Consider the following 20,802-nt stretch of genomic DNA (forward strand, 5'->3'; position numbering starts at 1 on the left):
TTTCTGACCCATGTGTAACAACTGGTCATATAAGAAAGTTGTAGAGTCTTAACTTTGTTGTTCTTATAATTAGAGACTTCTTCAATACCTTAAGTTCACATAATAGGCTTTGTTTTGCAGTGTTGAAAACTGTTCCAAGGTGTACTTGTGATGGCTGCCATTGTTCAACATATGAATTTATTCCCTTTTTCACTTCACAGTCCTTTGAGCATACAGTCTGGTCATGTGGTTTACTATCTTGGTTCTTACTTGCATTTCAACAATGCCTGCTCTCGTGCCTATTATTGGCTCCTTTGTTGGCACATATTTGTAATTTCTTCACCATCACTTTTAACTTTAATATTATTATTTCATTTTGTTCTTCTCTGTGTTCTTCTTCACCAAAAATTATCTGATCACTCATTGCTGCTAGTAAGGTACTGATGCATGGTAGCAGAAACTGAACCATCAGGTGCCACATCACTCATTACTACTTACAATATTAGAACCACAAAACTTTAAGACGACAACAGTTAAATCAAAACTTTTTAATTCACTGGAACACCTGTTTCTGATGACAAATAATTATCATATACTTTTGTTTTTCTCCTTCTCACTCTGGCTATTTTTCTCATTTCAAACAATCATTCACTACTTCACTCACCCTGCTAGTTTCCATCACAGTAAACACACTCGAAAGAGCTCCAAAGATGCAGTAATCCTACTATCATACCTTTACAGTAGCATTCTGGGAAAATGTAATGAGCCTACAAAGGAGATATTTTATAAAACACTCATTAGACCCATCATAGCATACAGCACAGATGAGTGGGTTCCAGACTAAATAGAATTATCAGGGGATATGTTATGTATACAAAGAATGCCAGCACTTATGGCTGTGCATGACTTTGATTCATAAAAGAGTATTATGGAGATACTGAAAAAAGTGAACTGGCAGACACTTGAAAGAGATATGAATTATCCCATGAAAGCCTACTTAAAGAGTTTCATGAACCATATTTAATTGAGAAATTTAGGAAAGTACCATGTATTACTTGCATAGGTACCACAAACACAAGATTAGACTGATTACAGTGCACACACTGCCATTTAATCAATCATTATTCCTGATCTTCACATATGAATGGAATGAGAAGAAATCTTTGTAGTTGATACAACAGGATGTCACTGCCATGCATTTCACAGTGGGTTGCCAAGTATAGATGTAAATGTAGATGCAGATGAACAAACTCCTAAATTTTGGTTGTATAATGATAAATGATATGTCAGTTAGCAGTTTTGCGTGATAGTCTACCTGTGTAAAAAATAAATAAATAAATATTACCTGTGTGGACTGTTCAACCAGTTTGACAATTGACATTTTCCTCAGTAAATGATTGAAATTTATTTCAGGAATTTTAAATTTGTGTCCCGATAAGGAAAAAACTGAAACAAGTAACTTGGAATGGTAGTATAGTCCAGAACAATGTTAACTGATATTTTCTGACATCTGCAACACACTGTGTACCATCAGATCAAATAGAATAAATAAATAAATAAAAATCCTCCAGTAATCTGTAAGGAATTATTCATAAATATCATTACAATTGTGGATTCATGTCAAGAATTTATTTGTTTTGTTAACAAATAAACTATGTAATGCTTCATTCAGTATGAGGAACAGAGCTAATAAATCTTCAACTGTTGCTTTTACAGATAACACGGATAAAGAATTAGCATGGGAACCTCTAAATGAAAATACTGGTCTTCTGCAAGATAAGGTATTTATGTAGTAATAAAGCTCCTCGTTCTAACTCCAAAAATAACAAACTTTAAAGTCTGTAGTGACTGCTGTCAGTGACTCAATTTGGTAAGATGATGACTTACCAAACAAAGAATTATCTATGGTTGATCATTTAAAAAGTTTTAATCTCAAAATACAACCTTGATGCAATTAAATTTGAATGATAATATCCAAAAAACCCTATTTTTGCTTACTGTACAAAACTTGGAATGCAGTTTCCTTGGCTGTATGTGATCAGTAAACTAAAATTTAATTCATTTGGAAAGACTGCTAAAAAGACTCACTTCAGGGCTATAAAGACAAATATAAAAGGAACCACTTACAGATAACTCTTTCCCATATCAGATGGCTACACACCGAGGCCACATAAAACAAATGTTGGGTTAAATATTTAGCATCCAGAAACAAGATTTTTTCCACCTGCCAACTGAGAGGCAACAATTGAAGGAAAAAGGACTATTCACACATTAGGCAGGATGAGAGGAATATCAGCAATGAAATGCCCTTGACATTTCAGATTTAAAAACCTGATTCATTGAAAGTGGCAGTGTCATAGAGAAAATGAAAGGAAAAAGGAAAGATTCATCAAAAATTTGATACAATAGGGAAAGAAACTAAGGATTTAATAGTGCAAGAGATAAGAATGAAAGAAAGAGAAAAGCAGTAGTGGAAATCTCTAAATTATAAATGAAAAATAAAAGGGGGGAATTAATTTAAAAAAATTGAATGAGCAAACTCCTTTGCTCAATACATCAATTTGGGTTGTGGGACCCAGGCTTGTGTCATTGTGTAAGTTGTCATCTTTAATGTTTTAGGTGCTAGAGTTGGAAGAAATGGAGTAGTTCAAACTATCTGCATAAAGTGGCAGGTCATGTCACATCTGCTTTATCAGAGCACCACATGTTTCCAATACAGATTCTATGTGTATGGTAATTCATCCTTATAACTGTGTAACTATGGCACAGACAGAGAAAACTGCACAATAATGGCATTTCACTTGATACACAGTATAAGAATCGCACAAACCCAACTCCTGAGGTAGACCTCGTTCGCCACTGAAGGTACTAATGCAGTGATGGAGGTAACCTAGGGAAAATTATGCACTTGACAATATGAAACACCGAGTAAGGAAGTGAGGTTCAAGAGATATATTATTTTGGGTGATAATCACTGAGCCACGATAATACTGTACAAGAAGAGGTAAACTCTTTCATTGTTCTTGAGATAAAACAGTATTTTTAAGAGTGGCCAAAACACGATAATGTTAACAGTTCATTCAGATAGTTTTGGATAAGAAGAATATCTGCTTATTCAGTATATTCCCAGTTTGTACAACACAAATTGACTGAACAGCAGATGGCAACTCTGATAGAAACAGCTGAAACATTACATTGACATGTGTAGCCAAGATGCATATTTTGTGTAAAGTACAATAACAGGATTTTATATGTGCAAGTAGTAAGTCAATCCTAAACAGGGAACACAACCACCAAAATGTATTGTTCTGTGCATTATATTGTGAAAGGCCAAGACATTTGACACCAGTTCTTTTGTAATTCGAAGAGAATTCCCACTGACACCTGACACTTTGCAGCACCTTATAAATGTTCCCATAAAAGTATTGCTGTTAATTGAGGCTACTTTGAAGGCGAAGAATGTCATCTTGTATTTATTTTCTGTTTACTTTGTTTCATGATACTATTCTGCATACTTTTGGATGTAGTATCTAAACTGCTTCTTTTTTTCCCCACTGTGTGCATTACAGAACATCTGAACTTAATTTTCTTTATTTGTCACAAATATAAAGGGCGGGAGGGGGGACAGTCAAATGAAAACTGAACCCCTGCCACAGTGGGACCATTAAATGGGCCCATTTAAAAGTCATCACCACACATGTTAAGACATTTATCCCACTGGGAGACAAGACAATCAATTCCTTTTTTGTAAAACTTAGTCACTGACAGATCTACGCCACTCTTGAAACTTCCTTGTCTGACTGAAACCAATATCCAAGGATATTGTTCTTCAGGTTGCTAAAGATGTGAAAATCACACAGTGAAAAATTCAGGCTCTACAGAGGGTGTTGGAATTTTTCCCAAACAAATAATTGATGATAGCATTTGCCCAGTTGGCAATGTGGGGGCAGTTATTATTGTGCATCAGTATGATCCCATTCAACAGCATTTCTATAGCCCAGCAGTATAAAATATCTCTCATCTCTCATGCCAAAGAAATCCAAGGCTGTTAAAACAAGTTAAGATAAGTAGATGATGACCTTCTTGACTGCAGGTACCACTGTCCATCGAGTTCCTCGAGCATGAAACCACAATCGATGCAGAGACACATTGCAGAAACAAAACACCCAGGAATGGCATTGGATGGAATGGTCCTGTTGCATGATAATGCCCACCCCGCACTGCCAATTGGATAAAGGCTACACTTAATCAATTTGGTAGGGAAACACTACAGCATCCTCCATAGAGCCCAGATCTTTCACCATGTGGTTTGCACATCTTTGGCAACCTGAAGAAAGATGTGCATGGACGTCAGTTTCAGTCAGATGAGAAAGTGTAAGAGTAGGTATAGTTGTGGATCCATCAGTGTCCAACCACATTATGTAAAACATGAGTTTATCATATCATTTCTCACTGGGATAAATGTCTTAACACATGTTGTGATTACTTTGGAGTGGAACCATTCCTTGGTCACATTGTGACAAGTGTTCGATTTTCATTTTACTGCACCTCATATCATTAAAGAGTAAATGTACCAGAAATTTAAAGTCAGTACCCTAAGGCATTACACTCACTTTGGGTCAATCCATACCAAGTGGTGCATGAAAAAAGTAGTTGGTTGCTTGGCCATCTCAGAAAAAAATTTATATTTGCTGGGTGAATTCCTCAATGTTTATAGGTCACAGAAATATTTCTTTTAAAATTTATTGTTTATTATTTTCAAATGGTGGCCACATTTGTTCCAGACCCCATTGTTTTTTCGTATTTGCAATCATCAACATTTTTTACAACTATTTAGTTAGTGGATTGTCCTAAGCCTTTCAGATAAAATGCATTTAGTTTAACCCACTCTGGGCTACAAATAGTTAATTTTTATAGAGTCTCAATGGTGAGCAGCTTACACTTAAACAAATACATTATTTTAAAAAATGGACTTTTTAAAATTTATCCATTTGGTGGCCTGCAATGTCTCTGTTGGGGGATGAGAAAAATATCTGAAAATTTCACAATTAATAGGCCTTTATGATGTCAAACTTCAGCATAAATTTCAACTTTGAGATTCAATTGGAAGTTATGGAAAAGAAAATTACAAACACATGTCAAAAATACGTTTTTTAATATCTGCGATATCTAGGTTATGGAATAAAATATATCCATTACAGTGTATAATTTAATCACATCTATGAATACTTACTTTTTTTATTGAAAATAAGCCTACTAATTACATTATATTGTTCTCTTGTTATTTGTTTTTAGTACATCACTCATTGAACATTTGAAGAATTTGTTCACTCACTTTGGGTGTTAGATTATAAGTTCATCCTGTCACAATTGTAAATTCCACAAGGGACAGCTTCCTTAGTACATTTTTAAGTGGCATCCAAACTTGATCCTCCTCAATTTTTTTTAAAAAGTGGTCCTTGGTCCTGGAGGGTGTTAAAATACAACACATACATCTTGGTTTTGACAGTCAATATTATCAACTTCACCAACCCACCACTGTTCATTGTAAACGCAAGTCACTATGTCTTTATTTTGTAGAAACAGTTGTACAAGTTTTCCACACTGATGAAATCCACTATCAGGCAAAGTTGATGTGATCTCACACTTCAGTAAGTTGTGTGAACGGGATGAATGAGATTGACAAAAGGGCTTTTATTTTTAGAATAATGATCAAATGTTATTTCTCACAGACCTTTTGTCATAGGTTTCTTACGTTTCTCAAAAGGGTTCACGCAAGACTGATCAGAAAGGTGATGAAATTTTTTTAAAGTATTTCATTTCATGGTACTGCATGTTGATTTGACCTCTGGGCCAACTCGTAAGTAAAACAACACTTTTCTTCTTCACTGTAATCTGCAATTGAAGTAATGTCTTTAGGATACACTCCATACACAATTTTATGACATGCTTCATTAATAACAACACCAACAGAACACTGAGACATCATTTTTCAACTGCATGCTTCAAAAACTTCTAGCTAAATAAGTGTGAGTAGACAATTGTTGGTGTAAGGGAGAAGACAACAGTCAGACTTGTATAGGCTTGCAGATGCAATTGTTATAATGTGGTGTGTTACATTATGCAATATGTATACTTTATTTCATTAGCCTACCAGATATTGCAGATGTTAAAAAATGTATTTTTGACTCGTGTTTGTAACTTTTTTTTTCCATAACTTACAATTGAATCTCAAAGTTGAAATTTATACTGAAGTTTGACATCATAAAGGTCTATTAATTGTGAAATTTTCAGATTTTTATGTGGTCCCCCAACAAAGAAATTGCAGGCCACAAAATGAAAAATTTAAAAAATCCATTTTTAAAATAGTGTATTTTTTTAAGTGTGAGCTGCTCACCATTGAGACTCTATAAAAAGTAACAGCAGAAAAAATATTAAAGCTGAGAAATTAATCTTTCTTTGGAAAACTACTGTTCAAAAATTGAGTTTTTTTACATTTGTGGCTGATAACTTGGAACTATTAAAAATATATTAAAGAATACATTCAGCTAAGTGTTAATGATGTTAATTTGTAGCCCAGAGTGGGTTGAACTAAATGCATTTTATCTGAATAATTATAAAAAATGTAGATGCTTGCAAATACAAAACAATGCATGCCACCTGGAATAAATATAGCCACCTTTTCAAAATAATAAAGAATAAATTTTTGTAAAAAATATTTTTGTGACTACTAAACATTGAGAAATTCACTCAGCAAATATAAAATTTTGCTGAGATGGTCAAGCAACCGGTGTTGGACCACTTGGTATGGATTGACCCCTTTCTGTAAGACGTCTGGTTATTTACTGAACACAATATTTCTATTGCTCACATTTAACAAATAAAACTTTAGTTCCTTTTCCCCCAAAAGATAATGATGTAGGAGGAGATAGGGTAGTGATATTAGTACACATTGAGTAACTGATTGTCTGAGGTTTTAATTAGTTAACTTTTTTTCCAACCCCCACCCCCCACAAACAGAAATACAAAAATAGAAGCTTGTCAGTTTTGACTTAGTGTGCTGATTGGACTTAACCACGAATTAATGACTGACAAACAATAAAGATTATATAGTGTGTGCTAACAAAAGCTCTTCAAAGACTATGAATTCCACAGAACGAATCACAATGACAGGATTTCTGAAATAGTTTCTGATAGGGACACTAGATTTTAAATTCAATTAGCTCTGACATCTGTTTAGGAAGTGCAACAAAGTCAAAGTCCGTTGAGTAGCATAATATGGAGGAGGCAAAGTTTTCTGTGCAGTGGCTAGCAACGTGTAGTGGATGCAGTGGAGTGTGCTCCAGATCAAACTGCTGCTGGAACTCTGTGGTGTAGATCCTGGTGGTCACTCTGCTTAAAAACTTTTTGCAGAGGCTCTGTGAATTGAACTGGTGGAGATCAGCCAGGCATCAACCTAAAGTCATGCCTGGCAGATGATATCTGTTTGATGCTTGGATTATACATGGTTCACAGAGACAAAGAAGTGCCTCCACTTGTGGCACTGTTGTCAGGATGCACATCTCGCTGGTCTTGAAGCTGGCACCTTCCCTGGCGAAGCTAACACCACATTTTCCCATGATGCCAGCTGCAGTTCCACTTCAGAGCAGACTGGCATGTTTCGGACACAATCCAGTTTGCTATGATTGATACACCATGCCTGCCATAGTGTTGCCATCTGGATCTGCCAAGGGAAGGTATCCTGTGGAGCTGGAACATGGGCAACTTGGAGACATTGCCTGTAATGCAGGTAGTTTTAGTCATAGATGAAGGCTTTGGATACGTCAGATAGGATGCAAAACAAACTGGAATTGTAATCTGCTTACCAATACTTGAGGCATAGATGGTGAACCTGAACTCCAGTGACAAAATGGTAAAGGTTGTTTAGGGATAAGTGTCCATTGTCTCTGGTGGCAGATCACAGATCAATAAAATTTTGTTTTATTTCTTATCCCCATTTATATTTGTATTTCTTTTCCAATGAAAATATGTCCACAGCAATGCCTATATGGATGGTATGTGGTGCATGTCTTGTTTGGAAACAAATTTATTCCATTCAGTGACTGTACTTGCTGTTGACAACAGTAATGTCCACTCACTCTTTGCCCTTGGCACTGTTTAGTCATGGCATGGGTTGGTTTTTCTGGCAATGTTAGTTGTACATTAACAGTGATACATAGTAGCAAGGCTAGGTTTATTGATGAAGAATTGATCGATATGGGCTTCATGTAAGGGTTCCTTGAATGCAATGGAAAGACAACATAACAATGCTATGTTAAGCTATTCCCACAGCAAAGGCAATCACATCACAGAACTTTTGCACCTATGGGTTGTTGCATTACTCTGTACTTTGTGTTGTACATTTTAGTGACAGCATGTTATGGAGTTTCATTGTGAAGTTTTTTTTTTTTTTCCAGGGACAAAGGTAATTGGGGTAACAAACCAAATAAATCATAATTACATTATTACTATCTATTGAGGCCAGCAAAGACCATGTGTCCTTTATACCAAAATACTCGGAAAATATCCTTGAACAACCTGCAAAATTTTTGATGGAGTTCGGGTTCACTCTGTGTATTTTGTGGCCATAAGTGTATGGATATGCACTCTTATGCTTTCAGGGATCACAGCCATATATGTAGAGCAGCAATCATCCAAACTTTGGTCATCTAAATGACTGCTTAACTCAACTACTACTTGTTCACTCCTGCTACTCTCCCCATTCTAAGCTTTTGCCCTCATCCCCCTGCCCTTGCACTAATGCTGAGTTGCCAACAATAATAACCATTTGCACTCTGTTATGATCACTTGTATCTTTGCCATGTAAAGTCAACTTGAATAGAAAATGGCTAATATAAATGTGTTGTACTTTCTATGAGACAGAAATATGAGTGTAATAAAAGGACAGGATAGATTGTTACTCACTGTAAAGATGACATGTTGAGTCGCACATAGGCACAATGAAAAGACCATTACAATTTAGCTCTTGGCCAAAACCTTCTTCAAAAAAGAAAACACACACACAGTCACAAATTCCTTTGCAAAAGCAGGCATACCTCATACACATATGACCACCATCTCTGGTACCTTGGACCAGAATGCAACTGTCACATTGAATGAAAGCAGCATTCTGGAGATGGTAGGGAAGGGGGAGGGATAGTGGGGTATGGCCCTTATTAGATTAATAAAATGATAGAGGAAGGTGAATTCTGAACCAAGTTAGCTACTGAATAGGGCTACACAGTTAGTAAGTTCGCAATAACACATAAAAACAGAAGAAAAGCATAATAAATTTTATATCTAAGCTTGATTCTACAGAGAGATCTACAGTTTGTAAAACTCTGAAGCTCACCATGAACATGATTTTAGATTGTGTTGTTTACAAGTGCTTACACAAAAAAGATCACGAGGAGAATCCACCTGTGGTCCCTTTCTATGTGAAAAAGCAATGCAGTTTAATGAAAACCTTGGAGACCTGTTGAGTTTAAAAGTAAGCACGTACCAATTAAAACACTGTTGTAAGTCTAGGCATGGCATTTGTGAGCTTCAAACACAAGAAGAAAAACTGTCTGCTAATTCATTCATAATCAAGCTAAGGAAGCATTGAGGAAAGAAAATTATGCTGTCAAACATGTTTGCAATGCTTACAAATCTGGGGTCAATCAGAAAGCTTTTCCAACTCATTAATGTGTCTGTGATGCCTATCATTTACACCTCACAAAAGAGCACCTGGATAAATACCTGTAGTATCATTTTCACAGAATGGTTTATGGAAGTTTTTGAACACTCCGTAAAACCTTATTACTTAAAGAATGGTAAAAGGGAGAAATTATTAATGCTCCCTGATAATGCACCAACTCATCCATTGTGTGATACTTTAAATAAAAAGGATGAGTTCATAAAATAATGTTTCTTCCACCTAAGGTAACTTCCTTATCACAGTCTATGAATCAAGGCATTACTGAATCTTTCAAATGGTATTACAGAAGAGAATTGTTAAGTAAGTTATTGTTGGAAAGGGAAGAAGTGGGGGAAGAAATTCTGTTTATAAATCATGAAAATATTGATTTGACAGATGCATCTTAGATGATCGCAGCATCATGAGATAGTGTAAAGAAACAGAACTTGGAAAAAAGGCCAGGAATAAAACTTTGGGGGAAGTTGTCAAAGTCTAATTGAAAATGATGAACAGAAAGATATGTCCGAAATGCTCAATATGCTAAAAGAACTCAGTTGCCATGAATGTGGCAAAGATGACATTCAAGAATGGATGAGTATCCATAATGCAGATCCACAACACCAAATCCTACAGGATAGCAAAATTTTAAACCTCATCACTGATAAAGCTGACATTGCTACACTTCTCTCAGCTAATGGTCCAAAAAATGACGATCAAATATGCCATTCCTTCTGAAGCATTTGTATGTTTAGATACTGCCTTCAGGTGGTGGAAACTCAAGACAAAAGTGACCAGTTTCAGATATCTGTCCTGAAAAGTGTAATGTAGCTGCTTGTAAGTGGAGAGACTTGATATCACAGACCACAGTTAAGGATTTTTAAAGCATTAATTGTATATGTATGTACTGTACATGCAAAATTCAAATGTATTACATATTTTTTGTTTACTAGGCAGTACTACATGCATTCCTACTGTACTTGCCCTTGTGACAATAAAAGAGATTCATGTCATTATAAATATATGTAGTTTTTATTGGTAAATAAAAATATACTGTTCAATTATCTGAACAATCCAGTTTTATGGACTTCTATGGCCCCTCAACTAACAGGATGTGAGAAAAGTTCAGCAAATACCCTCAATTTCTTTTGAAACTATTGCAAAGTAGTTCTTGCTTTCAGGACAGAAGGATAATCATATTGGTCTAGAAAACGTATGTTCCACACTATGGGAAGTATGCTATTCTCTAAAATGTTTTTGTAAACATTTGCATTGATTTAATAGTCTGAGTCAAAAGCATGGTAAACAGCTTCAGATCATCACACCTTCCTCCACCGAAATTCTCTCTCAGCACACTTCCAATTAAGTACTCTTTTCCATGTATCCACTAAGACCACATATGCCTGGTAGAGTGTCACACCATAAACTGTTTGTTACTAATCATCCACAGAGCCTCTTCTATTGGTGCAAAAATCAATGATGGTTTTGTATGTCATTTGTTTTTATGAACACCAATGTCTGGCAACACTACTACCCTAAAAAGTGATAGTTTCTTGACAGTCTTTGTCATTGACTTCTGTATCGGCAGTCTTTATCATTGACTTCTGTACCTCAACTGGAACATAAGACAAAGCTCATGTCAGACTACTCTACCTGTTTGGTGATCCCCATCTGGGTCTTTGATCACCCTAGCAGGACAGTAATTCAGATTAGTGCTTCCCAAATGTCTCACCTCTGAAATAGGATTGTTGCCAGTAGTCATAGACAAATGTAACACCTAGGCACATGTAGTGCCCAACAGAACATCCTTTTCACTTAACACTTCATTTGAACTTGTTGAACTCTGAGACCAAACTGACATATTTTATTATTATTTACTGGAGTATACACTGTAATGCACATGACAAGTTAAATTATGCCACACCCGGACTCGTGTTTGCAACATTGCCTTTAGTGGGCAGTGAATTACCAACTGCACAACTTATTCTGGTCTCCCATAGATGAACTCGAAGATTGAAACTGTCAGTTGTTTCCTCCAATAACCTCAATACTCCCAAAGAAGCTCTCCTGCTCTTCTTCAATTTGTTTATGGTCATAGTGTCTGCAGGTAAAACAGTTAAGCATATCACATACTGTAGACAATTTTCATGACTGCTGAAAGTATTTGCAAAGTACAGAGATACATAATGTTCCAAATACCGTCTCATTTTCTTGATGTGAGAAATCTCTTCCCAATCACTACATGGAAGATAAATGCCCTCCTCATTGTCGTCATTGTGCTGCAAACATTTCATGATAACTGTTGACAAGAAACTCAGCATCAAAGTGTAAATAAATCCAGAACACTATAAAATCTTCACAAATAAACAGCACAAGCAATAGAATGCAAACAGTGCCTCTTTTTTATGTGTGACTTAAGGCCAATTGACACTGGCCATCACCTCACATCATGATCCATCCCATCAAAACATTCTGCAATGCATTTCAAATGGCGGCATTCACACTGACCGTCCAGTCCCATCATGTCATGTCACATCATGGCACCATCAAGGTTTCTGGGGAAAAAAGTTTTGCTGGCTGACATGTTCCATCCATAGTTGATCACATTACCTCCAAGCTCATTTCTTCTTTATACACGGCCATGCTCAGATCTTTATATTTTGTTTCACTGTGGTTTTTGTGGTTATTATCAATTGTGTTTTGTTTGTTATTTGTTATAAATTGTTTTGTTTCATTACTTCTTTTGCTAAAATGTATAATAAATGACAAAAGATTAATCAAAGCAGTGATTCAACAGTCTGAATTGTATGACATGAATGTACTAAATTACATGCTGTCTACTACATTTATAAAGTGAATTGTTATACACACTGGTAAGGTATTTAATATCTTACAGTGAAATGCACTACAATATGGCTTCAACTTGAAGTGAAAAAAGTACTGTGGGTAGAAAGAAATGGTTCAAATGGCTCTGAGCATTATGAGACTTAACTGCTGTGGTCATCAGTCCCCCTAGAACATAGTACTACTTAAACCTAACTAACCTAAGGACATCACACACATCCATGCCCGAGGCAGGATTCGAACATGCGACCATAGTGGTTGCGCGGTTCCAGACTGTAGCGCCTAGAACTGCCGGCCCTGTTGGTAGAATCAGCTGGATTAGTAGATGGAATTTGTCTGTATGTTGTCAGACATTTGTACTGTTTAATAAAGATATGGACTGAAACATTTAGAGACTGCAAGTTGTTTGTTTAAATATATGTTTGTGGCAGGCTTATTTATTGTCAAGTAGTCCTCTGAACTGTGTGTGTGAAACAGCTTAGCAAGAGTAAGTCGTTGATATTTACGTGGTTTCATTAGCTAGCCCCAGTACAAATAAGGCACTTGAACTATCAAAAGCCAAATACGAGATGTAAAGAAAACCCTTTTAAATCTTGAAGGGAAAGGTATTGAGGGAGAGATGACTATTGTACAAAATTTTTCGCCATACCAGCAACTAAACTTAACCTTAAACAAACCAATTTTTCATGAGATGTGATGGTAGCTCATAACACTGTGTTCCTTTTACTAATTCTGAGTGCAATTTGATGTAACAAATGAAAACATTGATGCTTCAACTTCCTAAAATGCAAAATGAAGATTCCTCTCCCTTGAGTTCCTGGTATAGTGTGTGAAATTCCCTTTCTGTACCAGTTAATGACATTATTTGGACCCATGCTCTTTTAGGTGTTGTTTTGCACTTCTGTTTTCTTTGCCTAACATACAAGCTATCCCTGCACACTGTAAACCATTTGAGTCCAATAAATATCATTTTTGTACAAATGCCAAGTTACTACATTGTGTATGTGTACTTTGCGCATAAAAACAGTTGAAAACCACCTTGCAAAGATTGAAATTCTTGCAAAGAGAACAATTGAGGACAGTTATACGAGTTGAGATCATGTGACTTGAATTGACTTGATGTGCCGTGAAGTGATGGGCAGTGTGAATATATCTTGACGTGATGGTGCCATGATATGACAGTGTCATGATGGTGAGTGTTACTTGGTCTTTATTGAACTCAGAAAGTGACTGACCTTTACCACATGCTGTTGTGGTGTTTTTTTAACCATCACTGTGTGTGTTTGGATTTATTCAGAGAACTAGGGTTTGAATTTATTAATATCAGAGTATGTCATGATAATCACTTTTTCAAAAACAAACCCATCCATTAAAGCCACTTCACACTGTATATCACTGTACCATCACATCGCAGCACTGTTATGTCAAGGAGTATTCACACTGTCCATCACAGCACAGCACAAGTTAATTCAAATCATGTGATCTCAAGTCACAGGGTTGCTCTCAACTGTTTTTACGTGCTACTTCCTATCTTTACAAGACGATTTTCAACTGTTTTATGCACTAAGAGCATATACAAAATGCAGTAGTATATACACTCCTGGAAATTGAAATAAGAACACCGTGAATTCATTGTCCCAGGAAGGGGAAACTTTATTGACACATTCCTGGGGTCAGATACAGCACATGATCACACTGACAGAACCACAGGCACATAGACACAGGCAACAGAGCATGCACAATGTCGGCACTAGTACAGTGTATATCCACCTTTCGCAGCAATGCAGGCTGCTATTCTCCCATGGAGATGATCGTAGAGATGCTGGATGTAGTCCTGTGGAACGGCTTGCCATGCCATTTCCACCTGGCGCCTCAGTTGGACCAGCGTTCATGCTGGACGTGCAGACCGCGTGAGACGACGCTTCATCCATTCATCCAGTCCCAAACATGCTCAATGGGGGACAGATCCGGAGATCTTGCTGTCCAGGGTAGTTGACTTACACCTTCTAGAGCACGTTGGGTGGCACGGGATACATGCGGACGTGCATTGTCCTGTTGGAACAGCAAGTTCCCTTGCCGGTCTAGGAATGGTAGAACGATGGGTTTGATGACGGTTTGGATGTACCGTGCACTATTCAGTGTCCCCTCGACGATCACCAGAGGTGTACGGCCAGTGTAGGAGATCGCTCCCCACACCATGATGCCGGGTGTTGGCCCTGTGTGCCTCAGTCGTATGCAGTCCTGATTGTGGCGCTCACCTGCAAGGCGCCAAACACGCATACGACCATCATTGGCACCAAGGCAGAAGCGACTCTCATCGCTGAAGACGACACGTCTCCATTCGTCCCTCCATTCACGCCTGTCGCGACACCACTGGAGGCGGGCTGCACGATGTTGGGGCGTGAGCGGAAGACGGCCTAACGGTGTGCAGGACCGTAGCCCAGCTTCATGGAGACGGTTGTGAATGGTCCTCGCCGATACCCCAGGAGTAACAGCGTCCCTAATTTGCTGGGAAGTGGCGGTGCGGTCCCCTACGGCACTGCGTAGGATCCTACGGTCTTAGCGTGCATCCGTGCATCACTGCGGTCCGGTCCCAGGTCGACGGGCACGTGCACCTTCCGCCGACCACTGGCGACAACATCGATGTACTGTGGAGACCACACGCCCCACATGTTGGCAATTTGGTGGTACGTCCACCCGGCCTCCCGCATGCCCACTATACGCCCTCGCTCAAAGTCCGTCAACTGCACATACGGTTCACATCCACGCTGTCGCGGCATGCTACCAGTGTTAAAGACTGCGATGGAGCTCCGTATGCCATGGCAAACTGGCTGACACTGACGGCGGCGGTGCACAAATGCTGCGCAGCTAGCGCCATTCGATGGCCAACACAGCGGTTCCTGGTGTGTCCGCTGTGCCATGCATGTGATCATTGCTTGTACAGCCCTCTCGCAGTGTTCGGAACAAGTATGGTGGGTCTGACACACCGGTGTCAATGTGTTCTTTTTTCCATTTCCAGGAGTGTATATATTTGGATGCTGTAGTTAACATTTATACAAAAATGACATTTATTGAAATGAAATGGTTTGTAGTTTTCAGGGATAGCTTGTACATCAGAGGAGCGAGACAGAAATGCAGACTAATGCAAAAAAGAGTGTGGACCCAAAAAACATCATTATGTGGTACAGAAGGGAAATTTCACATGCTATGCAAGGAATCTGCATTTTATATTTTAGAAAGTCAGAGCACCAGTTTTTTTCATTTGTTGTGTAAAATTGCTCCCATAATAACTAAAAGGAACACAGTATTATGAGCTGTCATCACATCCCATGAAAAATTGGCCTCGTTTAGGTTAAGTTTGGGTACTAGTCCAGTGCAAATTTTTGTGCAATAGTCGTATCTCCCTCAATAGCTTTCCCTTGAAGATGTACAAGTTTTCTTTCGAGCTTGTGTTTGGCTGTTAATAGTTTAAGTGCCTTATTTGTACTGGGGTTAGGTAATGAAGCCACATAAAGGTTGACCAGTTATGCATGCAAAAGTGTTTCACACAAAACCCAGGGAGCCACTTAGCAATAAACAAGCCTGCCACTCACATATATTTAAGCAAAAAACTTTAATACATTACTAGATATATACTTTACAAAAAAAGTGTTTTGCCGCTGTTGCAATGCCTGACAACATATAAATATATTCCAGTTGCTAATCTGATTCTATCCACAGTATTTTTTCAGTTCATGTTGCTGCCAGATTGCTATTCATTAAATTGTAAAGAATTAAATAAGGTACTGGTATGAATAAAAGTCCACTTTATAAGTGTACTAGAGGGCAAGTAATTTAGTACATTCATGTTGCAAAATCCAGACTGCTGCCTCACTGCTTCGATTAATCTTTTGGCATTCGGTATAAATTTTAACAAAAGAAGTAATGAAACAAAACAATTTATTATGAATTACAAACAACATACAGCTGGTGTCAACCATGAAAGCCACATCAACACGAAATGGTGGAGCTCTGAGCATGGCCAGGTAATGCGATGAAATGAGCTTGGGGATCACTTGATGAACAATTGACAGATGACGTCAGCCATCAAAACTTTCTTCCTGAGGAACCTTGATGGTGGTGTGATGTTATGTGATGGAACAAGATGACCAGTGTGGATGCTGCCATTTGAAAAGCATTGCAGAATGTTTTGATGGGATGTGAAATGACGTGATGTGATGTGATGGACAGTGTGAATTGGCCTTTATCTTAACATTTTTTGAGTTCCATAAGATCTTACACTGAGTGCACACCTGTCCTTAACTGACATAAGTGACCTTTTAGTGACCATAAATGACTGTCCAGAAACTTGTAAGTCTTATGGCCATTTTACATGATACTTTGAAGCTGTTGCCTTAAGAGTTGTTCCCATTGTTGATCTTGCTTACTGTCTGGACTCCAGCCCAACAGTGAAATGGACAAGTAGTAACAATCATGTCTTAAAGTAAGGTAGTCGCAGTTGCAAAATCCTTTTTATTTACAGAAAATCACATGTTGTGACCTGTTGGGGCATCATCAGATTGATGTAAAAATTAATGTGGAAAACTAACATTCATCTGTTAATGCCCACATATGGCATTAAGATGAAATTTTAAAGGAATGATCATCCCATGACAACAGGATGATGGTTCCTTATAAAATTTTGTCTTAATACCATATGTGAGGCTCTTAATGCAGAAATGTTTGTTTTCCACATTACTTTTTATGCCAATCTGATGATGCCCCAAAAGGGCGAAATGAGTCATTTCCTGTAAATAAAAAGATTTTGCAACCAAGACTGTCTTATTTCAATAAATTCATAGGTGGTCACTATACCAGGTGCCCAGGATAGAATGGAACCATTTTTAGTATCAATAATTGTGCTAGTAGAAATACTTGGATAACAGAGGAGATTATGAAGTTTAAATGAAACAGGCAAAAAGGAATACAAACATCTCAAAAACGAGATAGACAGGAAGTGCAAAATGGCTAAGCAGGGATGGATAGAGGACAAATGTAAGAATATAGAGGCATATATCACTAGTTGTTAGGTAGATACTGCCTATAGGAAAGTTAGAGAGACCTTTAGTGACAAGAGAACCACCTGTTCGAATATCAAGAGCTCAGACAGAAAATCAGTTCAAAGCAAAGAAGGGAAAGCAGGGGTGAAAGGAGTACATAGAGTGTCTACACAAGGGTGATGCACTTGAGGGCAATTTCTTGGAAATGGAAGAGTACGTAGATGAAGATGAAATGGGAGATATGACACTACATGAAGAATTTGATAGAGCACTGAAAGACTGAAGTTGAAACAAGGCCCCTGGAGTAGACATCATTCCATTAGAATTACTGACAGCCTCAGACTTCAAGAATAATATGATAATTCCAATCTCAAAGAAATTATGTGTTGACAGGTGTGAAAATTACCGAACTATCAATTTAAAGTCACAAAACTGGTAGAAGCAAACCTTAGGGAGATCAGTTTGGATTCCATAGAAATGTTGGAACATGGGAGGCAATACTGAATCTACAACTTATCTTAGAAGATGGATTAAGGAAAGGCAAATCTACATTTATAGAATTTGTAGACTTAGAGAAAGCTTTTGACAGTGTTGACTGGAATAATCTCTTTCAAATTCTGAAGGTGGCAGGGATCAAATACAGGGAGTGAAAGGCTATTTACAATTTGTACAGATACCAGACGGCAGTTATAAGAGTCCAGGGGCATGATGGGAAGCAGTGATTGGGAAGGGAGTAAGACAGGGTTGTAGCCTATCCCCAGTGCTATTCAATCTGTATACTGAGCAAGCAGTAAAGGGAACAAAAGAAAAATCCATGGAGAAGAAATAAAAACTTTTAGATTTGCCTATGACATTGTAATGCTGTCAGAGACAGCAAAGGACTTGGAAGAGCAGTTGAACAGAATGGACAGTGTCTCGAAAGGAGGACATAAGATGAACATCAACAAAAGGAAAATGAGGATAATGGAATGTAGTCGAGTTAACTCGGGTGATGTTGAGGGGATTAGGTTAGGAAATGGGACACTTAAAGTAGTAGATGAGTTTTGCTATTTGGGGAGCAAAAACCTGATGATGGCCGAGGTGGAGAGGATATAAAATGTAGACTGGCAATGGCAAGGAAAGCATTTCTGAAGAAGAGAAAGTTGTTAACATCAAGTATAGACTTAAGTGTCAGGAAGTCTTTTCTGAAATTATCTGTATAGAGTGTAACCATATATAGAAGTGAAACATGGATGGGAAATAGTTTAGACAAGAAGAGATTAGAATATAAGCTTTCGAAATGTGGTGCTACAGAAGAATGCTGAAGATTAGATGGGTAGATCACTGAACTAATGAGGAGGTACTGAATAGAATTGGGGAGAAAAGGAATTTGTGGCACAACTTGATTAGAAGAGGCATGTTCTGAGGCAACAAGGGATCACCAACTTAGTATGGGAGGGAAGCGTGGAGGGTAAAAATCATAGAGGGAGACCAAGGGATGAATACACTATGCAGATTCTGAAGGATGTAGGTTGCAGTAGTTATTTGGAGATGAGGAAGCTTGCACAGGATAGAGTAGCATGAGAGCTGCATCAAACAGTCTCTGGACTGAAGACCACAACAACAACAACAACAACAACAACAACAACAATCGTTGCTATTGGTAGTTGCTCTCAAGGCATTACACAAAGTGGATTAATACAATTTCCAGCAACATGTCCAGCCCATAACTGGACTGAAATGTAGATACCAAGCACTTGAAATCCTTGCCTAGCAACTGAAGTAGACTGGTACTGAAGTTGTAGAAATATCATACAAAACAATAACGTTAACTCAGCTTCAAACATCTGGTGATCATCAACGTCACTGAAAAAGTTTGAAAAATCTTCATCTCAGAAAGAGAAAATAGAGTGTTTATTCATCAGAAGCAAGCAGTAAGGGTATTGTGTTAAGTAAATAACTATAATTTTTGATGAGATTTCTTGAAGTGTCTTGAAATTTTTGCTCTTGCTTCAGGATGTGTTTACTTGGTAATAGAAATTAGTTTTTTGTCATCTTGTGTACCTTCCAGAGTGGTTATAATAATGTAGTTCAAAAGTGTCCAACAGCTACCAACAAACATTCAGCAAGAACATCTTTGCCAGTCAAAAGAAAATTAAGAAATATACTTGATTAGCTATTCATGTAAATTATTCACACCTTCTGTTTACTCCTTTTCCTCTTATTAAAGACATATATAACTGTTATTCTTAAATAAATATTAGTGCTTACTTTTTAACATTAGGTTAGCAGTAGCTAATAAGAAATGGGTATTTAATATAATTTAGGAAGCAACAGCTTTTTAAAAGTAACAGCTTTCCTACTAATTTTGCTGTATTAAATTTGGTCTGTGTGATCACAGATATTGTGGATTAGCCCAGCAATAGTTTTCTGTTTATACAGTGTACCGATTCATTTTCTAACATCTGCTTATCTTTTTAATTACTGTATGTTGACTACTTATTTTACACCTAAGCAGGTTCTCCCTCTTCATAATACCTTCAAAACATGATCAATGAACTAATTAATTAATTATATGTTTTAGAGACAAACAGTGTACCACAAATATGGTGGATTGTGAATTGTGTTTTATTCATCTCATGACCTAAATTTGCAATCCATTTTGTTTGTGAACTGGAGACATGTCAAAAATTTAAAACACAGTTACAATAATTTTTACATTAATAAATAATAGCACTACGATAAATAATAACACTATAAGGATATTTCTTGGAATGTGTAACACATCGTATCCAGCTCAAATTTTAAGTTTGTCCTGCATGAATTCATCCACTGGGTAATAACACTTCAGTACCAGTACCTTGTATAGCTTTCTTTTAAGTGAACCTGAATTTATCAGCATCAACTTGTTCCCTTAATTTATTACAAATTTTCATTCTCATGTATTGAGGTCCCTGGGCATACAGTCTGAGGTAGTGGGTGTGGAGCATAAAATTTTATTTGTTTCTAGTATCGTGTGAATGGACAAAATAGTTTCTCCCAAATAATCCATGTCTGGTGTACAAGAATATAATAATCTCATATATGTACAAGGATGGCAGAGTTAATATTTTAAGTTTTCCAAATAATGGTCAACATGGTTCTTTGTGATTTGCAATGTACACATTTCAAATGATATTTTTCTGTATTTTTAGTATCCACAATATGTTTGTCAAATTACCCCAAAAAGAACATCATACCTAACAA

The 20,802-nt window shown here is 37.3% G+C and overlaps 1 protein-coding gene across 14 annotated transcripts in view; it reads left to right on the forward strand.

The window, feature by feature from the left end:
* The window catches only part of LOC126354429 (axotactin), a 547,963-nt gene that overhangs the window by 484,858 nt on the left and 42,303 nt on the right, over window positions 1-20,802 (forward strand). For all 14 annotated transcript variants that reach the window (XR_007565327.1, XR_007565328.1, XR_007565329.1 and 11 more), the window contains one exon: window positions 1,696-1,760. Coding sequence is in view for 10 of the 14 variants with exons in the window: in XM_050004068.1 (XP_049860025.1) it covers window positions 1,696-1,760 (65 nt within the window). In the remaining 4 variants the exon portion in view is untranslated. The remainder of the gene's footprint in view (window positions 1-1,695; window positions 1,761-20,802) is intronic.

Source organism: Schistocerca gregaria, chromosome 3 (assembly GCF_023897955.1).
Source record: "Schistocerca gregaria isolate iqSchGreg1 chromosome 3, iqSchGreg1.2, whole genome shotgun sequence".
Lineage (NCBI taxonomy): Eukaryota > Metazoa > Arthropoda > Insecta > Orthoptera > Acrididae > Schistocerca > Schistocerca gregaria.